We start from the raw sequence: 19,147 nt of genomic DNA, 5'->3' as shown, positions 1-19,147 counted from the left end.
GATCTCTTTTTCCCCCGTTCTCCCGTCGAGTTAATAGTCGAGAGGATCCGTGGACCGCAGCTGTATTTCAGAAGATACCTAGTTAGACGTCCTCGTAAACCGTCTTCCGAGCGTAAAAGGTGTCCCGCGAGAGATTTGTTGGCGCGTTAGCGCGAAGCGTTTCCGGCTTGCGCCACGCACGCGATTCGTCGCGTTTCACGCCTTCGGCCTTGTTACACATTGAGAAATCTCTTTCTCATTTTTTTCTCTTTCACCCACCCCCTCCCCTCTCTCTCTCATTTTGACTTTCAAGCACACGAGCTCTAGGTGAAAAAAATAAATATCGCCGGCGAAACGTGGAAATTACCAACGATATTTTCGATCTTCTTTTTTTCTTCAGAATCTTAGTCAGTTCGGACAGCGTTTCTTTTACACGAGTTTCGCTACAGTCTCATTCATGAATTATGCAACGTATCTATTTTAAGTATGCACGAACAAAACAAAGTACTCTATAGCGTATACACCAATTCTTCTGGACAGAATATTTTTCCTCGAGCAAAGTTTCGCAGTCTTTCTCAAAAGATCCGTTCTACCTTCGTCACCGAAAAAGTGTAATTATCACGACGATAAGGCAAGGTCGAAGCCGTTACTATCTTTCTTGATAATTCACATCTGTTCTAATTATCAGTAAATTCCTACACTGTATCAACAGAGAATAGTCGTCAAACATAGCCTATCACTGTGAAAATAAAAAAAAAAAGAACAGATCTCTGTTAATCGAGTAAACAAAGCAAAAGACTCTATCCGATCTGAAACAATTCGCTCTCGATCGAGAGAATACCAAAGGGAAACAGCGGTACAGCCAAGCATCAAGAAATAAATCAAGCAGAGAAACAAGCAACAGCAACATTAGCATGAGTACAAAAGGAGAAAGGACAAATCGTACATTTCCCATAGCCGATCCGTGTTCGTCCTAACTAGCATACAAACGCTAGACCCAGGATTCGTTTAAATAATTACCCGAGCGAACAATACGCTTATTCAGGCCACGGACACGAAATGCATTATCTGTTAAGGTCGTTCGCGATACAAGTGCCGCGGAAAGCGGTTCTCTAATATCTCTCTTATTCCTAGTCCTTCATTATGAAACCGAAGCTGCCTCCGCTCGGTATGTAGTTCAGGGCTGTAACTATACGCCTAGACGAAAGTCAATGTTACGCTGGCGTACTCATGGCGGAACGAAAAATCCGGATCCTTAGAGGAACGTTCACTATTTTCGGCTCCGCCGTATATAAACTGTATACAAAGACCGTCTCTTCCTCTCCTTCTTTCTCATTTCTTTTTTCTTTTCCTTCCTCTTTGAACGCGGAGGTAAAACCAACATATATCCCGCTGCAACGCTTGTACACACACACACACACAGGTTTTATCTGACAAAGAGATAAAGCGCGACGACACACGCATACATAGGGTTTGAACGTTGTTGATCAAACGTGCTAGCGGGAAGAGAAGTTTCACGGTGGAAAAGCGTTCGTTATCCTCGAAAATTATTGGACTGGAATTTCGTGAATAATACGAGAGAATTCAGGACGCGAGCGCACCAGGCCTTTTTAACATGCGTGAAACTTAGAAAGCAGTGTGTATGTGTGTGTGTGTGAGAGAGGGAGAAAAAGAGCGGGAAAGAAGAAGAGGGAGGAAATAAATATTTGCAAGGGGAAAGAAACAATGTTTTCCATCGGTTTCACAATAACGCAAAAGAGTTTCGCGTGATTATTCGCTGCTTTCACGGATTTAGATTGTCCCTATCCTCAGTTATACAAACCGACACCTACATGAATGTAATAATAGACATAATGGGTAGTGTTTATTTGGCGAACCGCCATGCCGCCGGAGTCTGCATTCTCGTGCTCGCGGACGCGCGCGCGCGCGCGCCACCCGACTAGCTGGCCAATATTTACAAGTACACCACCGCCGCCGGTCGTATACAAATCATATAATTAATTGACAATGTTTTTCCTTTCCAAATTTCCGCGTTCGCACGGCAACCGTGGATTATTTATCGCGTCTCGAAACGAAACCGAAACGATACCACCGGTCGCAACATTATCGTGTCCCGTTATGTAACTCGCGGCGGCCTCCGCGTCTTGCCTCCGCGTTTTCTCCTTTCTTTAACTTCACGCTGTTCGCGTTGGTAAATGAAGTTTGAAGATTGCTGCAAGATACCGCGGGACGTTTAACGTTTTAGCCAATCTGGGAAAAAATGGTGTCGCTCGGGAAAGATGTACGATAAGAACGATGTCAGGGATTCTCTTCTGCTCGCGGAGAGCTCTGATTCGCTTTAGAGAAGCTTGGAAAATTTCATAGCAACAGATGAACTATAATTGTAAGCTAATATTTATGACAAAATTGTTCGATAATTTTTGTCAAGGCTTTAGTTATTTCTTTTTTTTTTTTTTTATAGAGAATTAATTTAGGGTGCGCGGATAATTTTAAGAGTATCAATTAATTAAGGTAAAATACGAAAGTCATTTTGGTGAAATGAAAACACTCGTCGAACTCGTGGAAAATAATGTGTCACGAAGCGTGTAATTTTCATGAAAAATACTGCTCTATAATTCCCGTGACTCCGATTCTCCATTAGCAGGTACATTAACTTTCTATATAAGAAATGTGTGATTCTTGCGAGAAAAAAAACCGGTCATTCGGTAATTTCTACAGGCCGCGAGAGAGAAAGAGAAGGTTCTCCAGCTTCCACGGATTTTTGCGGGGTGGGCAACAGAATAAAGTGTTTCTCTTCGAATTTACACCGGAGCAATAACGCTCCAACGAAGAAGTAAAGCAGAACCTTTTACGGGGAGTAACTAGTAGAACCAGTTCCGAGCAGGTGAAGACCCGAAAAGATAAACACGGAAACAAAGTACAATGAATGCTTTGGAGTAACTGTTCTTACGGTCGCTTCTGCTCCCACTGCTACGCCCATTCAAATGCCTCTCGTAGATTCTACCGTTTCGTTTACGATCATTTATACCTATGGATATGATAACTGCACAGAAAATCCGTGAATCTATCGTTATTATAAGCTAATGATCGCCTCGGCTTGCAGCTTCCTTATTGCAACTACCTTGGTGCAATTGAAAAGCTGCTATACGAAGTTAAACGAGTCTGCAAGTTTTTGCGAACCTGTACACGCACATTTCGAATACTTTATACGTTGTTTCGACGTATTCGAAGACTGTAACCATTGAAACTACATAATTATTTCGAAGTTCTGTTAGCTTCTGAAGTTCATTTTATCGGAGATCTAACCGTGGAGCAATATCTGCAAAATTTTCTGCTGAGAAATTGTTGAAAAATTCAGTCCATTATTATACGAAATTTTGCTAGATCTCTACCTTGCGATCTTAAAGATCTATCAGCGATAAAACCTGAATAAAAAATTGTACTGTTTACCAAACTCTAAATACCTGAAAACTATTTATAAAACCTGCACAAAAGACCCTACTTTTTACTAAAGTAAATACCTGAAACCTTCGTAAGAACTGAAAACACCACATTGTACAGAGTTCGAGGTCTAAGAATTGAACCAATCTTGCTAACGCAAAATCATCAATAATCGACTACCTTGATTGAAGTCCACCTGGCCGAAGGAAGCGCTACGAAACGGTGCGCCAGCTCTGTGAAAGGTAAGAAGCGGCCCCCTAGGCTCCAATCTGGTGATTGCATCCCTTGCTTCGCCCTCGTTTCCTGCTCCCGAGGCGGTGCTCAGATTATCGCACAAATCGTCCACACACGTACCACTATCCACCACCGAATCACTATACTGTCTCAGGTGTTTCGCCCCGTCTGCACTGGCGTTCAGCTCGTTTTTTATGTCACTTACGTCACCACTGTTCCTATCGTGTTGCCTGACCGACCGTGAGGTCCTCCTCGAGTCGGTGCAAGGCTTCCTGCACGCGTCGTTACTCGACTCACTGAAACACTCGTCACCGACACTGTCACTCCGACCGATCGTCTTCAGCTGGTGCTGCTGCTGGGGGTGCTGGTTGCTCGACCCGTGACCACTGCCCTCGCTGTACGTGTAGCTTCGACAGGAGGGACGACCGTCGCAGCGACCACATCCTTGACTCGTTGCCTGGAGAGAACAATTGGAACGTTCGTTTAAACGATTTTTTGAGAATTTTTGCTTTAGATGAGAATTACGTAGGAGAATTGGTTAAATATTTTTGATTAAGGTTGGAAACTCGGTGTTCTTCTAATGTTACATCGTCGCAGGTCGAAAATATGGAATTTTTTAGGAGATGGAATAGAAAATTTCTGTTTGGAAAATTACTCAATCGCAGTATTGTGAAATATGCGTCAGATCAAATTTATTCATTTGAAGTGTTACTTTGAAAATTTGGAAATTGAAAATTTTTGACTTGTGACACTTTTCTTGCGGGGATGTGATATGTAAACTGTGAATGTTTATGCAATTATAAGGTATCGAAATGTGCAAAATATGCGAGAGATAATCTCTTGTGATGCGTAAACAGTATCTAACACTAATCTCCAAAAGTATTTTGCATATTTTATCGCATCTTTTGTCAAGTGTTTGACGTTTCGCAAGATTCTTGAAAGATGACGTTTCACATCTTCTTTGACTATGCTCGTTCTCTTCGTGCAAAATACTTGAAGGATTTGTAATTACTTTTTTGTGCTGCCAGAAAATACACGAATGTTAAATGCAGCGTTAACCGTTGCTATCGCAATAGCTATGAATAATACTATTGTAGAATTGTTTCACATTTCGAATTTTGTAACAAGGTTTCGTGGTTTTGTTAATTTTGCTAGAATTGACAGTAACGCCAGCGAAATGTCAATATAATGTTCCAAAGGGACGCGATTTACGTCCACAAGCTGCAAGGATTAATTGACAAGTGTGCATTGTGCCACGATACGAGAATTACATGACTGGCGTTTCAGGTTGTAAAGCTACCTTTGACATTAACGCGGCTTTTCTTGCCAATTGTAGCTTTTCGCAAAACAAAGGTAGAAACGTCATAAACTATCTCCGCGTACCTCCTCATCGAAAACTGAGAAACCAATTAAAAATCCATTAATCTCTACAATTCGAACATCTCTGCTCGAAATAATCATTATACCATCCAACACTTAAAACGCAGACGGTAAGTATAAAAAAAAAAAAACTACAATGTTCCACATTTTACGCTCTACAACATCCAAAGCTTAGTTTCAATCCACCGAGTAAAAAATGTTCGATGAATATTAATGGTTGTCAGGAGAGAAGCCAGGAAAATTCTTTTTTCTTCCAACTAGAAAAAACCAGTTCCTTACCTGAGGATAATTTTGCGAGGGTGGTTGGTATCCGCTCGGGGGTGGAGAGGATGCCTGGACCCGTGAAGGTCTTCTAGGCGGTGGTACTGGAGCTGGTCCCTTGAGTTTTTCAGTGAGCTCTCGAAGGCGCTCGGCCTTTTCGCTCCGGGGGCCGGAAGAGGACTTTTTGCCACTTCCTCCTCCGCCCCCGCTCCACCGGAACCTGTGCAATCGGTCCACCGCTAGCACTGCTGGTTCCTAAATTAAAAAAAATCGCATTTGTCCGACGATATCGTTGATAAATTAAATCTCCTACTTTCCTACGGTACGCGGGATCATTCTATCGAATTGACTTCAAATTATCGCTAAAATTCAGATTTAAACTATCTCGACCGAGTCTTCCAGTTTTCTAGATTCTTATCTTCCGCGCGGGTTTTTTTTAAGATCGTGCACTTGCGACCACACCAATTTTTGGATCGACCGTGCTACGCAGCGTGCGCTGCCTCGTGCCTGCCGCGAGGGAAAAGACAGATGACGACCAAAATAGAATATCGTTCTTCGACTAGACACCTACGTATCGTACGTACGAGTTTTCGATTCTCTAGTCCCGTCACTTCTCCACCGATTCTTCTTTTTCTCCTTTTTTTTTCTGCTTTGTCATGCCCCGGTGGAATTCGGTCGAGGCAAATTAACAGGTTGAATCGAGTTAACAGGTGAGCCAGATTTAACAAAGTCAAACTCTGCCCTTGTTCCTTTCTTCTTTTTCGAAACGAATCCGGTACACGTTGGACGAGATGAGGAGAATTGTCAAGTGAGATTTCTCGCTTGATCTATCATTGTTATGTTTACTGACAGTTACAATACGGCGGAAGGAAAAAAGAGGAGCAGGCCCGACGAAATGGATAGGGATATAAAGAGAGATCGACGGAAATAAATAATGATCAATCTTCGCGAGAGAGACCTTTCTCACCGACTCCCGTCTCCAGTCATTAAAAATACTACATCTCTACCACTTGTAAGCCACCTCTCGAGCTTTGACACAAAGCGTCCTCCCAGGTCGAAGACACTTCGTCCCAAATTCCTACGAACCAGCTCACTCTTACGAAATCACAACAGTTTTTTCTACAACCTCCGAAGCATTCCTTCCGTCCATGGATCCACCAAAAATATCCACGAGAAACAATCTTCGGTATACCACTCTGGATCACCCTTCCTGTATCTACTGTCCCATCCAATACCACGCGAACAAACATAAATCAAACCTTCTATTGACGATTCGCGATAACATCGTCGTGTGCACAAAACGAAATACGATCAAATCGAATTGAATGAAACGGCGACGAACGAACAGATAAGATAATCATCGAATCTCTCCCCCATTGTCTTTGAACGGGTTCGTTCGAGATAGAATACCTGCAGCTTCAGCGTCTGATGCTTGGTCCACTGTGCTAGCTGGCGCGGCACCGAGACGGACTGCAGCGTCGGGACGGCGGTGGACGTGTTGAACGACGTCGAGGTAGATGACGACGACGAGGACGACGGTACCGCCGCCGTTAGAGCCGCGGACGATTGTGCTTGATGGTGCTGCTGGCCAGTGCTGTTCCCCACCGACGTTTGCAGCATCCCTCGGTTATTATTAGAGTTCACCAACGGTTGCGCCGACGTCGTTGGCGTCGTCAGCGTCGCCGGCTGTTCCACGCCGGCAACACGGCTGTTCGAAGACGTGGGAGGCCCAGGAAAAGGAGCCTGTCCACCACTTACTCCTCCACCGCCACCTCCAGCTCCACCTACACCACCACCTCCGCCTGTTCCACACGTCGTCGACGACAAGGACGATGGATACGTCGAGGACGGCGGGATCCTCGGTAACGGCAAACGGGAACGTGGACCGATGCAACAACAGTCGGCTATGCTCGAGCTCAGCTCGAGCGCACCAGAGTTTTCCGCACACTTTTCCGTCAGCCTCTCGCGAGAGTCGCTCTCCCGCGAGCTCCTCTTTCGACGCCTCTCCTGAGACTCTTCCCGCGAGTTCGATGGCGGCAGACTTTCCTGAAAGGAAACGATCGCTGGGTTTCTTTTTACGAGTGATTCTGCCTCCAGTTGGAGCGGGATTTTACATTCTGTGCTGAATACATACGTTGTGGGGACTTTTCTTTTTTCTTGGGTGAAGTGAGAAGTTTCACGATGATTGTTTAACAGAGTGTGGTTGTTTTTGTTAGTTTTTTTTTTTGTGGAAGTAGGATGAATGAGTTTTGAGGGTTTGGTAGTTTGAAATATCAGATGCTTTAGGGAGGAGAAGATTGGTCTAACAATGGAATATTTTGGAGTTTTGTGACTGGAAATATATCTATTAAGGAGTGAAAATGGTTTTTTTATATTTGGTGAAACATTACCTTTAGATTCCTTGCAGTTAGTTAGTAAGAATTGTGTGAACTTTAAACTAACACGAAAGAACTTGAGTAATCACTTGAACGATCAATTTGAGACTGATTAGAAATCTGACATTTCAGGTTACGTGACCTTATAATTAGCTCAACTTACTGTACTGAATTTAAAGGGAACTGTTACTATTTCGTGTCATTAAATTTCACGAAGTACATTTCCTTTGAGAATCACTCAAAAATGCAAAAAATTAGCACATACCTCGGGTTTAACAGAATGAAACTCGAAAGAGGAACGAATTATACACCTGACGACTACAGGTCGCAATGATTACTTGCGCGAGTTTCGTAGGAACATATGTTAACCTCGAAAATGGACTCCGAAAAATTGCTGAATCTCAGCATTGTCGTGTTACATATTCTACAATCAGCGAAACATCGGCTAAACACGTGTTGCCCTACCAAAACACGCAAAATATGAGACACAATTAAATTCCTCGCTGTTTTTCAATCGACACTCAAAATTCTTCTCGTAGATATGAATTCGATAGAAAAAAATAAGCAACGATATATCACAAAAATATTTATATCTGCTTGATCGTTTATTTACAATCCCAAGAGATAATCCCAAGTTACAGAATTATTTAAACACAAATCCTACGAATATTTTATTTCTAATTTATATCCCACTGAAAAGGAGGAGGGAGAAAAAGAACCAGCTCTTATATACGTAAATCAGAGCATGTACTTATACTCCTTTGTTTAATACAGCACGAAAGCAGCGGAACAAATGGGACCGTAAAGCCTATGAAGTGGCTTCGTATATAAAGAGACTCAAAGGCTGCTTCTTGCGATACCGCGTAAAACGAAACGTAGGAAATAGAACTTGCCTGTACAAGGTAATTTCACCATGTCCTTACCTACCAGAGAACACCTAATTTAAATTCTTTTTCTTTACCTACGGATCACATTTTCACCTAGTTTCAACCGTACGCTTCCATAAAATCCCCCGAGAAAATAAATTCTACCGACCGGATACGCAAATCTACCGTCTCGTTATCGTAATTGTCATCAAGAGATATCAAAATATCATTATTCAAAGTTAATTCGTTTAAAATGAAATTACCATTCGATCTTCGATCGTAAATAATAGAAAAAGTTTCCCATCGTTAAAATCTTTCAACGATGTTCCAAATGTCAACAACGCTACGGTAATGATTATTTCCCGTGGTTTTATACGAATGAACCTGTGTGTGTACGCGTGCAACAGACAACGATTGTGGTAAAGAGGATCTGAGAGGAGACAATGGCGTCGAGGCAAGGTGACGCTGTTTCTTCCCACGAACGAGCCGGAGATAAACTCCTCTGAAATAGATCTCTGACTCTTGTATATGCAACACGATGTACGGGGGATATGCTGGAAAGTAGAACCATCTAATCTCCTTTCTCGAAATCCTCCCAAGATAGCGAGATACGTTTCTGAAACGTCTGTTTCGATCTTCATTCTGACGTTTTACGCTGCGCGCCTGAGAACACGATACCGCGAGGAAAATGCTAAAAGGAGGAAAACAACGAGATACCCGGCCGTCTCGTGCCGTAATAATTCCATAAGAGAAATATCTTTATGGCGCGATACAATATTCGAACGCAGGAGGAGCGTTAAATAATTCGAAGAAATTCGATCTGTATCGATTTGAATAACTCCCCGTTCCCGCCACTCGATATATCGACGTGTTTAAATGGACTTGTTTCATTTGCTCCGAGAGATTTCATTTTTTCGAACTGCCTGAGGTATTTGAGTATTCAGAACTGTTCGGGATTCTTAGGTATTCTATAAATTATTTGATAAAATAACGAAAACATGGATTTTCCTTTCTGCCAATGATTTTGCTGATTTTTTCTCTCTCGGTGCTACTTTTATCAATTTTTCTCCAAATTTAGTTGCAAAAATCATATTTGTATTGTCAAAATTACCTCTAGAATATTACATTTGTCACCTCTTTTATTCGTTGTCCATTTTTCAACGAGAATTTTCTTTGAATTATTTTTAACAATATACATTCCACTAAATCATTATCTATAGTTCCTAAATGTACTTCACAATTCTTTTTTATTAGTACACCAGAGCAATGGCGAATTTAACATCGTTATGCCAGGCCTCCGAACAGAATGACGTTCCACGTTCCGACAAAAGACAAGAAAAAAACAAGAACACAACAACAAGGAAAGAACCGCGGAGAGAGAGAAAGAAAAAGGAGGAAAAGATCCTCGAAGTCGAACGTGAGCAATGAATGCAAAGGGTTGAGATTGAGAAAGGCGTTCTCGACGTGGCTAAAATCGGAACGCGGAGTCGCCGGATCATCGGTTCCCGATCGTCCGGCGTATTCGCGGTGATTTGTCGCGATTGAAGGACTTGGCAGTGGCTCGCGGGCTCGGCCTAACGTTGTCGCACCAGATTTTCACGTCTATGGTACGGTGTGCGTATGATGTCAACGTGGATATTATTCCGCGCTGGACGAGGACGGGCGACGTGAAAAAATAGGAAGAGGAAGAAAGAAGGAATAAAGGGGGACGGACACGAGAAATCGGTCCGAGTCACTGACTGGCGGCATTCTATTTGCGCGATCGCCTCTATATTTAGGATTTCCGACGTCTTCATTTTGCCCGCGCGAAACGTCTCTTCTCTGTCGCGAATCCGTCGAAGGTCGTCACGACAGCCAACGGAGTTTGGATTCTTATTTGGCTGGATGCTGTGTCGTCTTCGGGATCCATTCTGCTTAACCAATAAAATTCCTCTGGCAACGGCACCGTGAAATTTCAAAAATTTTATCGCCCTCCTACCCCCACGATGACGCACCGCGAGCGCGCACGATTTTTGGATCGCGTTTCGACGCGAGGAATGCGATTCGCAATAAAGAATCGTTGCATAGCTGTGTTCAGATGTTGTGTTCTTCTCTTTTAAGGTAAGAAGCGTGAAATTTAGGCGTCCGATGCAACTTCTACCTTCTTGTAGATCTCTTTCGTGATTGAAAATTAGAAAATTTAGAACGCACATTGCAAAGAGATTGTACATACCTAATACATTTAAATTCCTCCAAATCACACTGAACGTAACAAAAGTTCCCTGAATTCAATGAATTATTGCAGTAAAACAGAGGACAATAGAAAGGGAAACAGAATACCTTACACCTTCAAAATAAATCAAATATCTAAAAATTTTTCCCTAAATCAATTTTTACAATCGAAATCGAAGAATTTTTATTACACACTGCGCCCAATCGCTAAAATCCAGCGATACAAAAAGCTCCGAAAAGTTTCGGCGACAAAACCGAGAAGGTTCCACAAAGAACATAAAAACCTGAGAATAGCTTCTTCCTAACACATGACAATGATTCAGAATAAAGCAGACTGTGGCAGAACAAGAAAATTAATCGATCAAAGGGTAACTTTGGGTAATTCGTAGAGTAGCAACAAACCAACAGTGTATTCCAGCCGAACCGACGCCGACTTGTGCGTACTAACCCTTTGCATTCGAGCGGCGACTGAGAAGCGACATTAAATAACTCTCACTTGGTAAATAATTAACGAAGACAGAAAGCAGATCAACGGGCCTCCATAAATTTGAGAATACATTGAATATTTAAATAAAATAGCACAGTTTATTTCTACGTTGGTTTGAAAAAATTTCAAATATCTGATTTGCTTTCCTATAGCAAAATCACCTCCGAGTGCAAAGGGTTAAAACAAGCCTCTTACCTGAGAAAGTCTGAGACCGTATCTGGTGCCACCCAGAACCACGTAACCACCGCCGACACTTCCCCCTGTCATGGCTCTTGCTGCACCCCCGAGCCATCCTCCGAATCCACTTCCTCCTGCCTTCTCCGGCCCGCCACCCCCGTCTCCACCGACGCGGGGCATTCTTCATCCTCCCTTCACCCTGCGGAAAAATCACGCGGGTAAATTACGTTTCGCTCTGACGAGAAAATTCCGTTGAACGGTATTATCCGCCGGTTCTCTCTCCGCGTTTCCTCCTTAAACACAACCAAACTGGTTCGTTGTTTGAATAGAAAGTTTGTCCTGGCAGTGATCGTATTATGGTGCTTTAACTACCGTCCTATATGAACTCACCGAAACGCGTTATGACGTAAGATAAATCTAAATTCTGTTTTGAGTAAATACGCGGTGAAAATTTCGACAGAGACGCGCGAGGATAAACTTCGCGTGTATTTTTCTTTCCTCTATCCTTTTTCTGCTTTCTTTTCCCGGATAACGCGGGGAAAATGATCTTTTAATGGTTTTTGAACGGCTGTTTGGACAGTTCGCGATTGTTTTAAGGCCTTCGATCTTCTCCCGCGCTTGCTTCTCGCGTACCTTTTCATTGCTTCTTTTCTTGAACAAGAGCGAAATAAAAAGTAAGTTCTCCTTTTGGTTTGAAGAGGCGAAGTCGATGAAAGCGTAGCAGCTGACTTAAATTCGACGGTAAGTGCAATGTGAGAAAGATTTATAGATTGTTTCTAATTATTTGAGCAACGTACCAACTCTGTTCAGCACCCTCGAACAATTCAACCAATTGAATTAATTAAATATCAATGAGACCTGCACGAAGGGAATCACTTGTACCTTTCTTTTTAATTCATACAATCCCACACGAAGTACGATTTCATTAATGCATCGAGCACATCGATTCTTCATCGCCCTCCATCCTCTCTGCTACAATAAATCACGCACAGTAGAACAAACCACGAAGAATTTCGATAATATCACGTCTCGTCTCAACGTTCACTTTGTCCACAAATCAAAACCTTGTAAACGTTTCTTTTCTCACAGATTACGTTGATTTACAGAACGATTCTCGAAGCTCTCACAGGCGCGCGTACGCGATACATCTCGGAGTAACTTTAATGGAACTTTCTCGCGAATCCTCGGGAATTTCATTGAGGTAGCGGCGACGCGCGGTAAATAAATAAAATCGTTCTCCACAGTTATCAGGGAATGCGCAAACGTTCGCAGGAATTCAAGAAGCAATCGTCGTACGTGCGTGCGTGCGTGCGTGCGTTCGTACGTGCGTACTTTACGTGTTCGCTTACGTGTGGCGGTTTAATCGGATTCGATTCACTTCGTTTCCTGCGACAAATTTTCTTTTTTTTACTTCAAACCGTCCTCTGTCTATCTTTTTCATAAATATATTTATATTTATCTCGTAGTAACTTGTCGAAAAGAACCTACGATGTAATTTATAATCACCTCTCCCCGCTCGGTTCCGAAAATACGAAATAACCGCCAAGGATTTTTGTATTATTAAATTGCGTCAAACACGTTTTAATATACACGTATCTCTAGATATCATCAAATCGTTTATTCGACGTGATAAATGTGCCGCGATTCGTGCCAATTTTCTTCGTTATTTCGATATACAAACATGTAGAGAAAATTGTACGATGGGAGAATGAAATTTTCGTTCGACGTGTCGCGCTTGTAACGAAATATCACGCGAAACGGATCATTTGCATGGTAACGATTTCCTTCGGCGTTTCAATTAGGAATATAATTGTACATTCATAAGAGAAGAATGTGTTTCTTCGTCGTATAAGGCCACCGATTACGAAGTTCGTATGCGTTTCGCTGTTGTATGTGGCTAATGTCAATCGGAAATAGACGTCATCGTGCACCGTTACATCCGATTTAGGTATCACCGATATTTCTGGACGGAAAAGGAAAGCGTACACAACTTGGCCCGAAAATGGAAGTAGCATTTTTAGCTGCGAAGAAAACGGGAAAGAGACAGTTCTTCGTTCGGTTACGCAACAGAGAAAGAGTATATGTATAACAGCAGGACACGAAACGACTGTTATAAATGTCCACTGTACTAATAACAGAAATTTTGCATAAATTTGCACATCGGTAAACACGCGAATACGCCTGACCTCGCATAAAATATTCGCCACGAATTTATTATTATCCTTAAAGCGAACAGTGCAATTTCCAACGAACGTGTTAATCGCGGTGGACCGGAAATTGCTGTCGATGATCGTGATACGTTCGTCGATGAACCAGCGTAATCCACGAATAAATTGAAGACAACGAAGATTTTTCTATCGTCCGCTGGAATTGTCGAGTTAAACGAAATTTCAGCAAAAAAATTTAAATTCCTTAGAGAATGGGACAATTTGTGAAATTTCACGTGATTCTATAGAAATTAGACATACGATACAACGCTAACGAAAGAATTTCAATTCCCCGAGACCGCTGCACAATCTTCGAAAAGCTGGCTTCCATCTAAACAGTATCGCGATGGAGAGGCTTTATGGTTGCCCGCGCGGTTTTCGCGGAAAGGGTGCATCAAGAGTCCATTATCTATCGGCAAATAATAATAGGGATTATAAATTTCTTCGCGTATCGTTAGATTTCCCCGGCGCTGTCCCGGTTACAATGGTTCAACGTGCAAAACGCAACGAGAGGCCATTGTTTTTTCAGCGTTGAATTACGATGTTTTATTATCGCGAAAAAGCAACGATGACCGCATCGTTTCGCCCGGCTTAATTCTATCATACAGACGGCGTGTTGCGTTCGACGGGAGGGACGACGGTTTAAATTTATAACGACGATAAAAATCATTTCCCCCGCATTATTTGTACTACAAAAACAGGCTTTCTTTTTCGCGTATGCAAATTACCAACGGGGCTCGACGCGGCACCGGCGTTGCAAGAATTTATGAACGGCCGCGGAACAGGTTGGGATTAACGAGAAATATTATTTCGATGCACCGTAAATCCTAGCGAGGCTATTCGATTTTCATCTAATGTGTTTTCTGTCAGATAGCGGTGATCGAGTGACATTCAATTCCCGGGCTGAGTTATTTCGTCGAACCACGAGCATCCCCGTCCCCGATAACGGATGTTGAACTCGATTCGGACCGAGTCCCGATAAGGTTCAACGTCGATGAAATCACGATATTGTTGTTGTGTGAGAATCGATTTGCGAGACTAAAGAACGTCTTCAAATGACTTTCAATTTTCCGGCGAATAGACGCGCGGAGATTGTTCGCGCTACGCGTTGCGATCTTCCGAAGTGTCGGAGAGACGTTTCGCTGGAAAAGCACGATTCTTCTTTGGTAAGAAATTAAGGAACTCCGGTGTGCAATTAGTTAGATCGGTGAAAGTTTAAATTACTCTGCTTTGGTTTTCGTAGATAAAAGTTTCGTGTACTCGACGTTTAATACAAACGTAACGTCGCAATGAGAAATTCTTCGATAAACGAATTATTAAATTATTTAACACATTGTATGCGGGCTATCTTGCGTGCTTCTATCTTTTCTTTACTTTTGGCAATTTCACGGCTTCGGAAAAGGATTTTAAAAAATCGCTCTTGTTCATTTCGTCTTTTTTTTAGATTCCTCGATGATTTCTTACCATAAGAAGGAATAATTTTATAAAATACATTTCGACCGACGATATGTTAAAAACTGAATGACACAGGCAATGTGCAAGTTAAAAAATTCACTCTCAAACCTCCTCAAACACCCATTTTACCTCGGAAATCAGCCGCGAGAAGTGAAAAAGTCGTCTAACAAAAAACAGACAAAAATCTGTCTCCTCTTATTCGTACGACATACAAACTTCCAAACACCACCAAAAATTCACCTCACGCGTCAACCAATCACCGCAGCAACTCCGAATCGAAAGATCGCCGACCAACGACGAAACAAAACAATCGTGTCCACGTTTCGAGAACGGAAATTTTCGTTGAAAAGAGAGGTTCCTCTCGTTAACGCGGAACGAGCCGATGCATTCCTCCTCGAGAAAATGGTCGATTGGTCCACGGAAAGCGGCGTCTCTTTCACACAGTCCCGAGTCCAATTGGCCGGAACGAATTGAACTTGTGCCAGGGTCGCGGCGAGGTGAATAAAAAGAAGTGGACGACGCCTGGTGCGCGGCAGGATATACTCTCGAGGGCGTTTTCTTTCGCTTTCTTTTCCTTCCTCGAAGCCCGGCACCCGCGATATTCTCGAATTCCGCGGCGCTTCGAGGCGCGTGGCTCCACCTTATTCCGAGAACTTTTCATCTTGGTTTATGTCGGCACGTGGCATCGGAATCGCGCGACAGCCACGAATTAATTAAATTCAGAACGCGACGCCGCGGCGCGGAATTTCGAACATCTTGTACCGGTATCTTGAACAAGGGAAAACTCTTCACCACGAAAACCCGTTCCACCTACGCGCCACGTGAACGGGAATTATGGAGACGCGATTATTGATGTCGAACGAAAACGCCGGGAAAAAAGAGATCGCGAGCGTGTCGGAGATGATCGTTACGCGCAGAGTCTTTGATTCGTACGGAAAGAAAACGAGTTGTTTGCGAAAGGGAGATTTGTTTGAGGTGGAATTTGAACGTATACAAACAATTTTTATTGCGATTTAACAAATAAAACAAGACTCGGATACTTCTTTTTCAGACGTGAGAAAACAAATATTTGCGAGGAGTTGATCCCTTGAACTCCGCATATTTATTAATACGACAAATTTGGTCAATTTTATTTTTTTTACGAAATTGTTTCTTAGGCTTATTGAAAGAAAGTATTTATCATTTTTAGTACTGGAACTTACCATGTTTTTGTCAGAATGAGAGTGACGTGAATGACTAAGAGACTTGGATACCTTTTTTTCAAATGCCTGAAGAGAATTTGCAAAGAGTTAACCCTTTAGGCTCCCATTTTTATCAGCTTGATGCTCTGAAAATTATCAATTTTGTTTCCTAGGCGTAGAGAAATAAAATTCTCGTTACTTATAATGCCATGATAAAAATGATAACACAATATAGAAACACAATAGTGTCCACATAAACCACGATGCACTTCGAATATCTCAAACAGGAGAATAAAAATTTCAAAATTTACGAAGACATCGGGAACCGATCGTCGCTATAATATTTATCTCACGTTTGATCTTCAAAAGCGTAGCTTCACAAAAGTACACTTCAAAGCGCAATAACAGCTAGACAACGAGCACCGAAAATAGGTCTCATAAGGCTGTTAGGGCAATCGGTGAAAAATGCGCGGAATAGATTCGATTCCGAGTAAAGCTTCTCGCGCGCAGGTGGCTCTCTTGGTACATACACCCGTTTATTGGCACTCTGCCTGGCATGATTTTCGTCGGGAATCCGAACGCCGGATTTGGATGATTCAACGATCAAAGACAGAGAGATACGGAGAACGAAGGGAGCAGTTTCACGTACAATAAAGTGGCTTGGCACGCGGAAAATATACGAAGAATTTGAGGGACAACGAACGTGACGTAAATATCGAAGAGGGCGCGAACTTGCGTTTTGTCGCGAACACATCCCGGCACAAAGGACTGAAAATCCACAAGACGTCACAAGTTCCAAGTATAATAAACGAAACATTCGTATAAAATAAAATCACAGATGAGAAGAATCTCCGCCTCTCTCACCCTGATAGTTTTTCCTACGAACGCCTATCGTTAATCGAGTCCATCCCCCAGCGAAGAGAGACAGTTTCTATTTTCATTCGTCAGATTTCATAAGAAAGAAAGAAAGAGAGAGTGGCCGATGTCGAAACGAAGACACTTTCGCGTCTAATTTTAATCCACGATCTTTTGGAGAAGACCAAAAGTCTTTCTTGGCACATGAAGGCACCGATACGAATAAGGAAAGCGCCGAAGAAAAAGAGGCAACCGCATTCCGTTCCGGAGACGTTATTTGCACGAGAGACGCAACGCGCCTCGGTGCAAACAACCGATAAACATGCACGATGCTTTGTCATCGCAATGTGGCAGAAAGCGTCGTTGGGTTTATTTGCGAAACGATAAGCTGCTGCGCCGCGTTGAGATGCGCCCGCCACTCTTTCACCCAACTTTTCCTTTTTCATCTTTGTTCTTTCTTCGCACCGGCTCCGACCACGGTTTTCACCTTTAGCCGCGTTAAGTGATAAACACAGCCAGACTCACTTTCGTTCAACCACTTCTTTTCTAATTCAACTACCGTATAATTCATTTTTCCGACGACTCGATTGTAACACAACATTCTATCATTTTTTACATTAATCTATCGTGATTTTACTAAATCTTGTGTAAAAATGATTTTCGAAGTAACTATTTATTTTTGAACAAATAAAAATGTTTTGTGAGATTAACGCTATAGTTAATGCAGATTAAGTAAAATTGAAATGGAGATATGAATCGTAATTATCAGAGGAGATTACTTCTAAAATTCGAGTAAAATATGGAACGCAATAAATAATGAAAAATTGCATGTACATATATAGGACGATTTACTACAATAATCGTGCGCCATAGATACGTGTTTTCGACGAAGTCATTTAACGATGCCACCTTCACGCTGCTTCATCGAAGAACGCGAACCCTTTTGTACTCTCTGGTTCTCTCTGTCGCGGGTCTCTTTTCGGGGAAATGTTTCTAAAGATAGAGGACACGTTTTAACCTCTTAACACGAACACGTCCGTCGTCCGCCCCTAAGCTCGCCTCTATACGGCCCTAATTTGTCGCGACGATTCGAGAATCGGGCAGATTCGCGTCAATCACTTTTAATTGCTCCGAACATCTGCGCGATTGTACGAGTGGTACACGTACCCAGGCAATTGTACTCAATGATAAACAATGAACACACGCGAGATAAAGCGTCTCGCGTGCCTTTCCCTCCTTCGATCGATCGTTATCGCCGGCTTGTCTGTGAAGAACTCGTTCAATGCCTCGCTTATCGACGATAAAACCATTTTTTTTTTCCTTCGTAGCACTTTCCTCAATAAATTACTCTCAACGACGTATTCCTATGTTTGATTATACTCGAATCGTGACACTTTCCTCTGTGTATTATTCGACGTTTGATTACACTTGAACGAGCAATCGTGACACTTTTCAAATTCCCAATAAGAACGTATCAAGTATAATATTTTCAACTAAGAATCTTCCAACGAAAATGAAAATCCCGCGAACTCTTCCGCAACGGTCCAAAAATATGTACACTCCCTTTCGTACCGCATAAAATCAACCACATCTCCGATTCACGCCCAACAACCGTACAGGAAACATTCCACGTTCTAATACCCAGAATACACAAGCCAGAAACGAAGCAGCATCTAACGCAATCATCTCCGAGACGCGCTAAACAGTCAAAGGGTTAAAGACACACGCGTCGAGCAACGAAAAAACCCACCTACGTTCTTCTCGCGTCGCGCAAAAACCTGCACACAATGCAAACAAAGAATCCCCCGATCGGGGTTCTATCGTTAAAGCGCCATCGGGGCGATCACCCACGCGTCGACGAGGCCACGAATCGTCGAAAGCGGACTGGTTCGCTTACCGATTAATCAAGACAGCCGCATGTCGTGGCGACGACGAATCGAGCAAACGAGGGATCCTTGCTCCTCGAGCTCGTCGTAGATCTTGATGTCGCAGTCAGCCCAGCCGCACCGGTACCACGGCGATGTCCTCGAGGCTTCTG

The 19,147-nt window shown here is 42.7% G+C and overlaps 1 protein-coding gene across 2 annotated transcripts in view; it reads right to left on the bottom strand.

Annotated features, from left to right (window-relative positions):
* The window catches only part of LOC108576151 (rho guanine nucleotide exchange factor 17), a 56,855-nt gene extending 37,708 nt beyond the window's left edge, over positions 1-19,147 (bottom strand). Inside the window, exons 1-5 of one of the 2 annotated variants that reach the window (XM_017939092.1) lie at positions 19,007-19,147; positions 11,430-11,610; positions 6,706-7,341; positions 5,314-5,550; positions 3,601-4,111 (exon numbers count right to left, since the gene is read on the bottom strand). In XM_017939092.1, coding sequence (XP_017794581.1) covers positions 3,601-4,111; positions 5,314-5,550; positions 6,706-7,341; positions 11,430-11,591 — 1,546 coding nt within the window. In that variant the 5' untranslated portion in view covers positions 11,592-11,610; positions 19,007-19,147. Of the gene's footprint in view, positions 1-3,600; positions 4,112-5,313; positions 5,551-6,705; positions 7,342-11,429; positions 11,611-19,006 lie in introns of those variants that run through there. The other variant, XM_017939093.1, reaches the window with a different exon arrangement.

This window comes from Habropoda laboriosa, unplaced genomic scaffold, assembly GCF_001263275.1.
Source record: "Habropoda laboriosa isolate 0110345459 unplaced genomic scaffold, ASM126327v1 scaffold333, whole genome shotgun sequence".
Taxonomy (NCBI): domain Eukaryota; kingdom Metazoa; phylum Arthropoda; class Insecta; order Hymenoptera; family Apidae; genus Habropoda; species Habropoda laboriosa.
The sequence above is the reverse complement of the archived record's forward strand: the minus strand, read 5'-3'. Positions and strand labels throughout refer to the sequence as shown.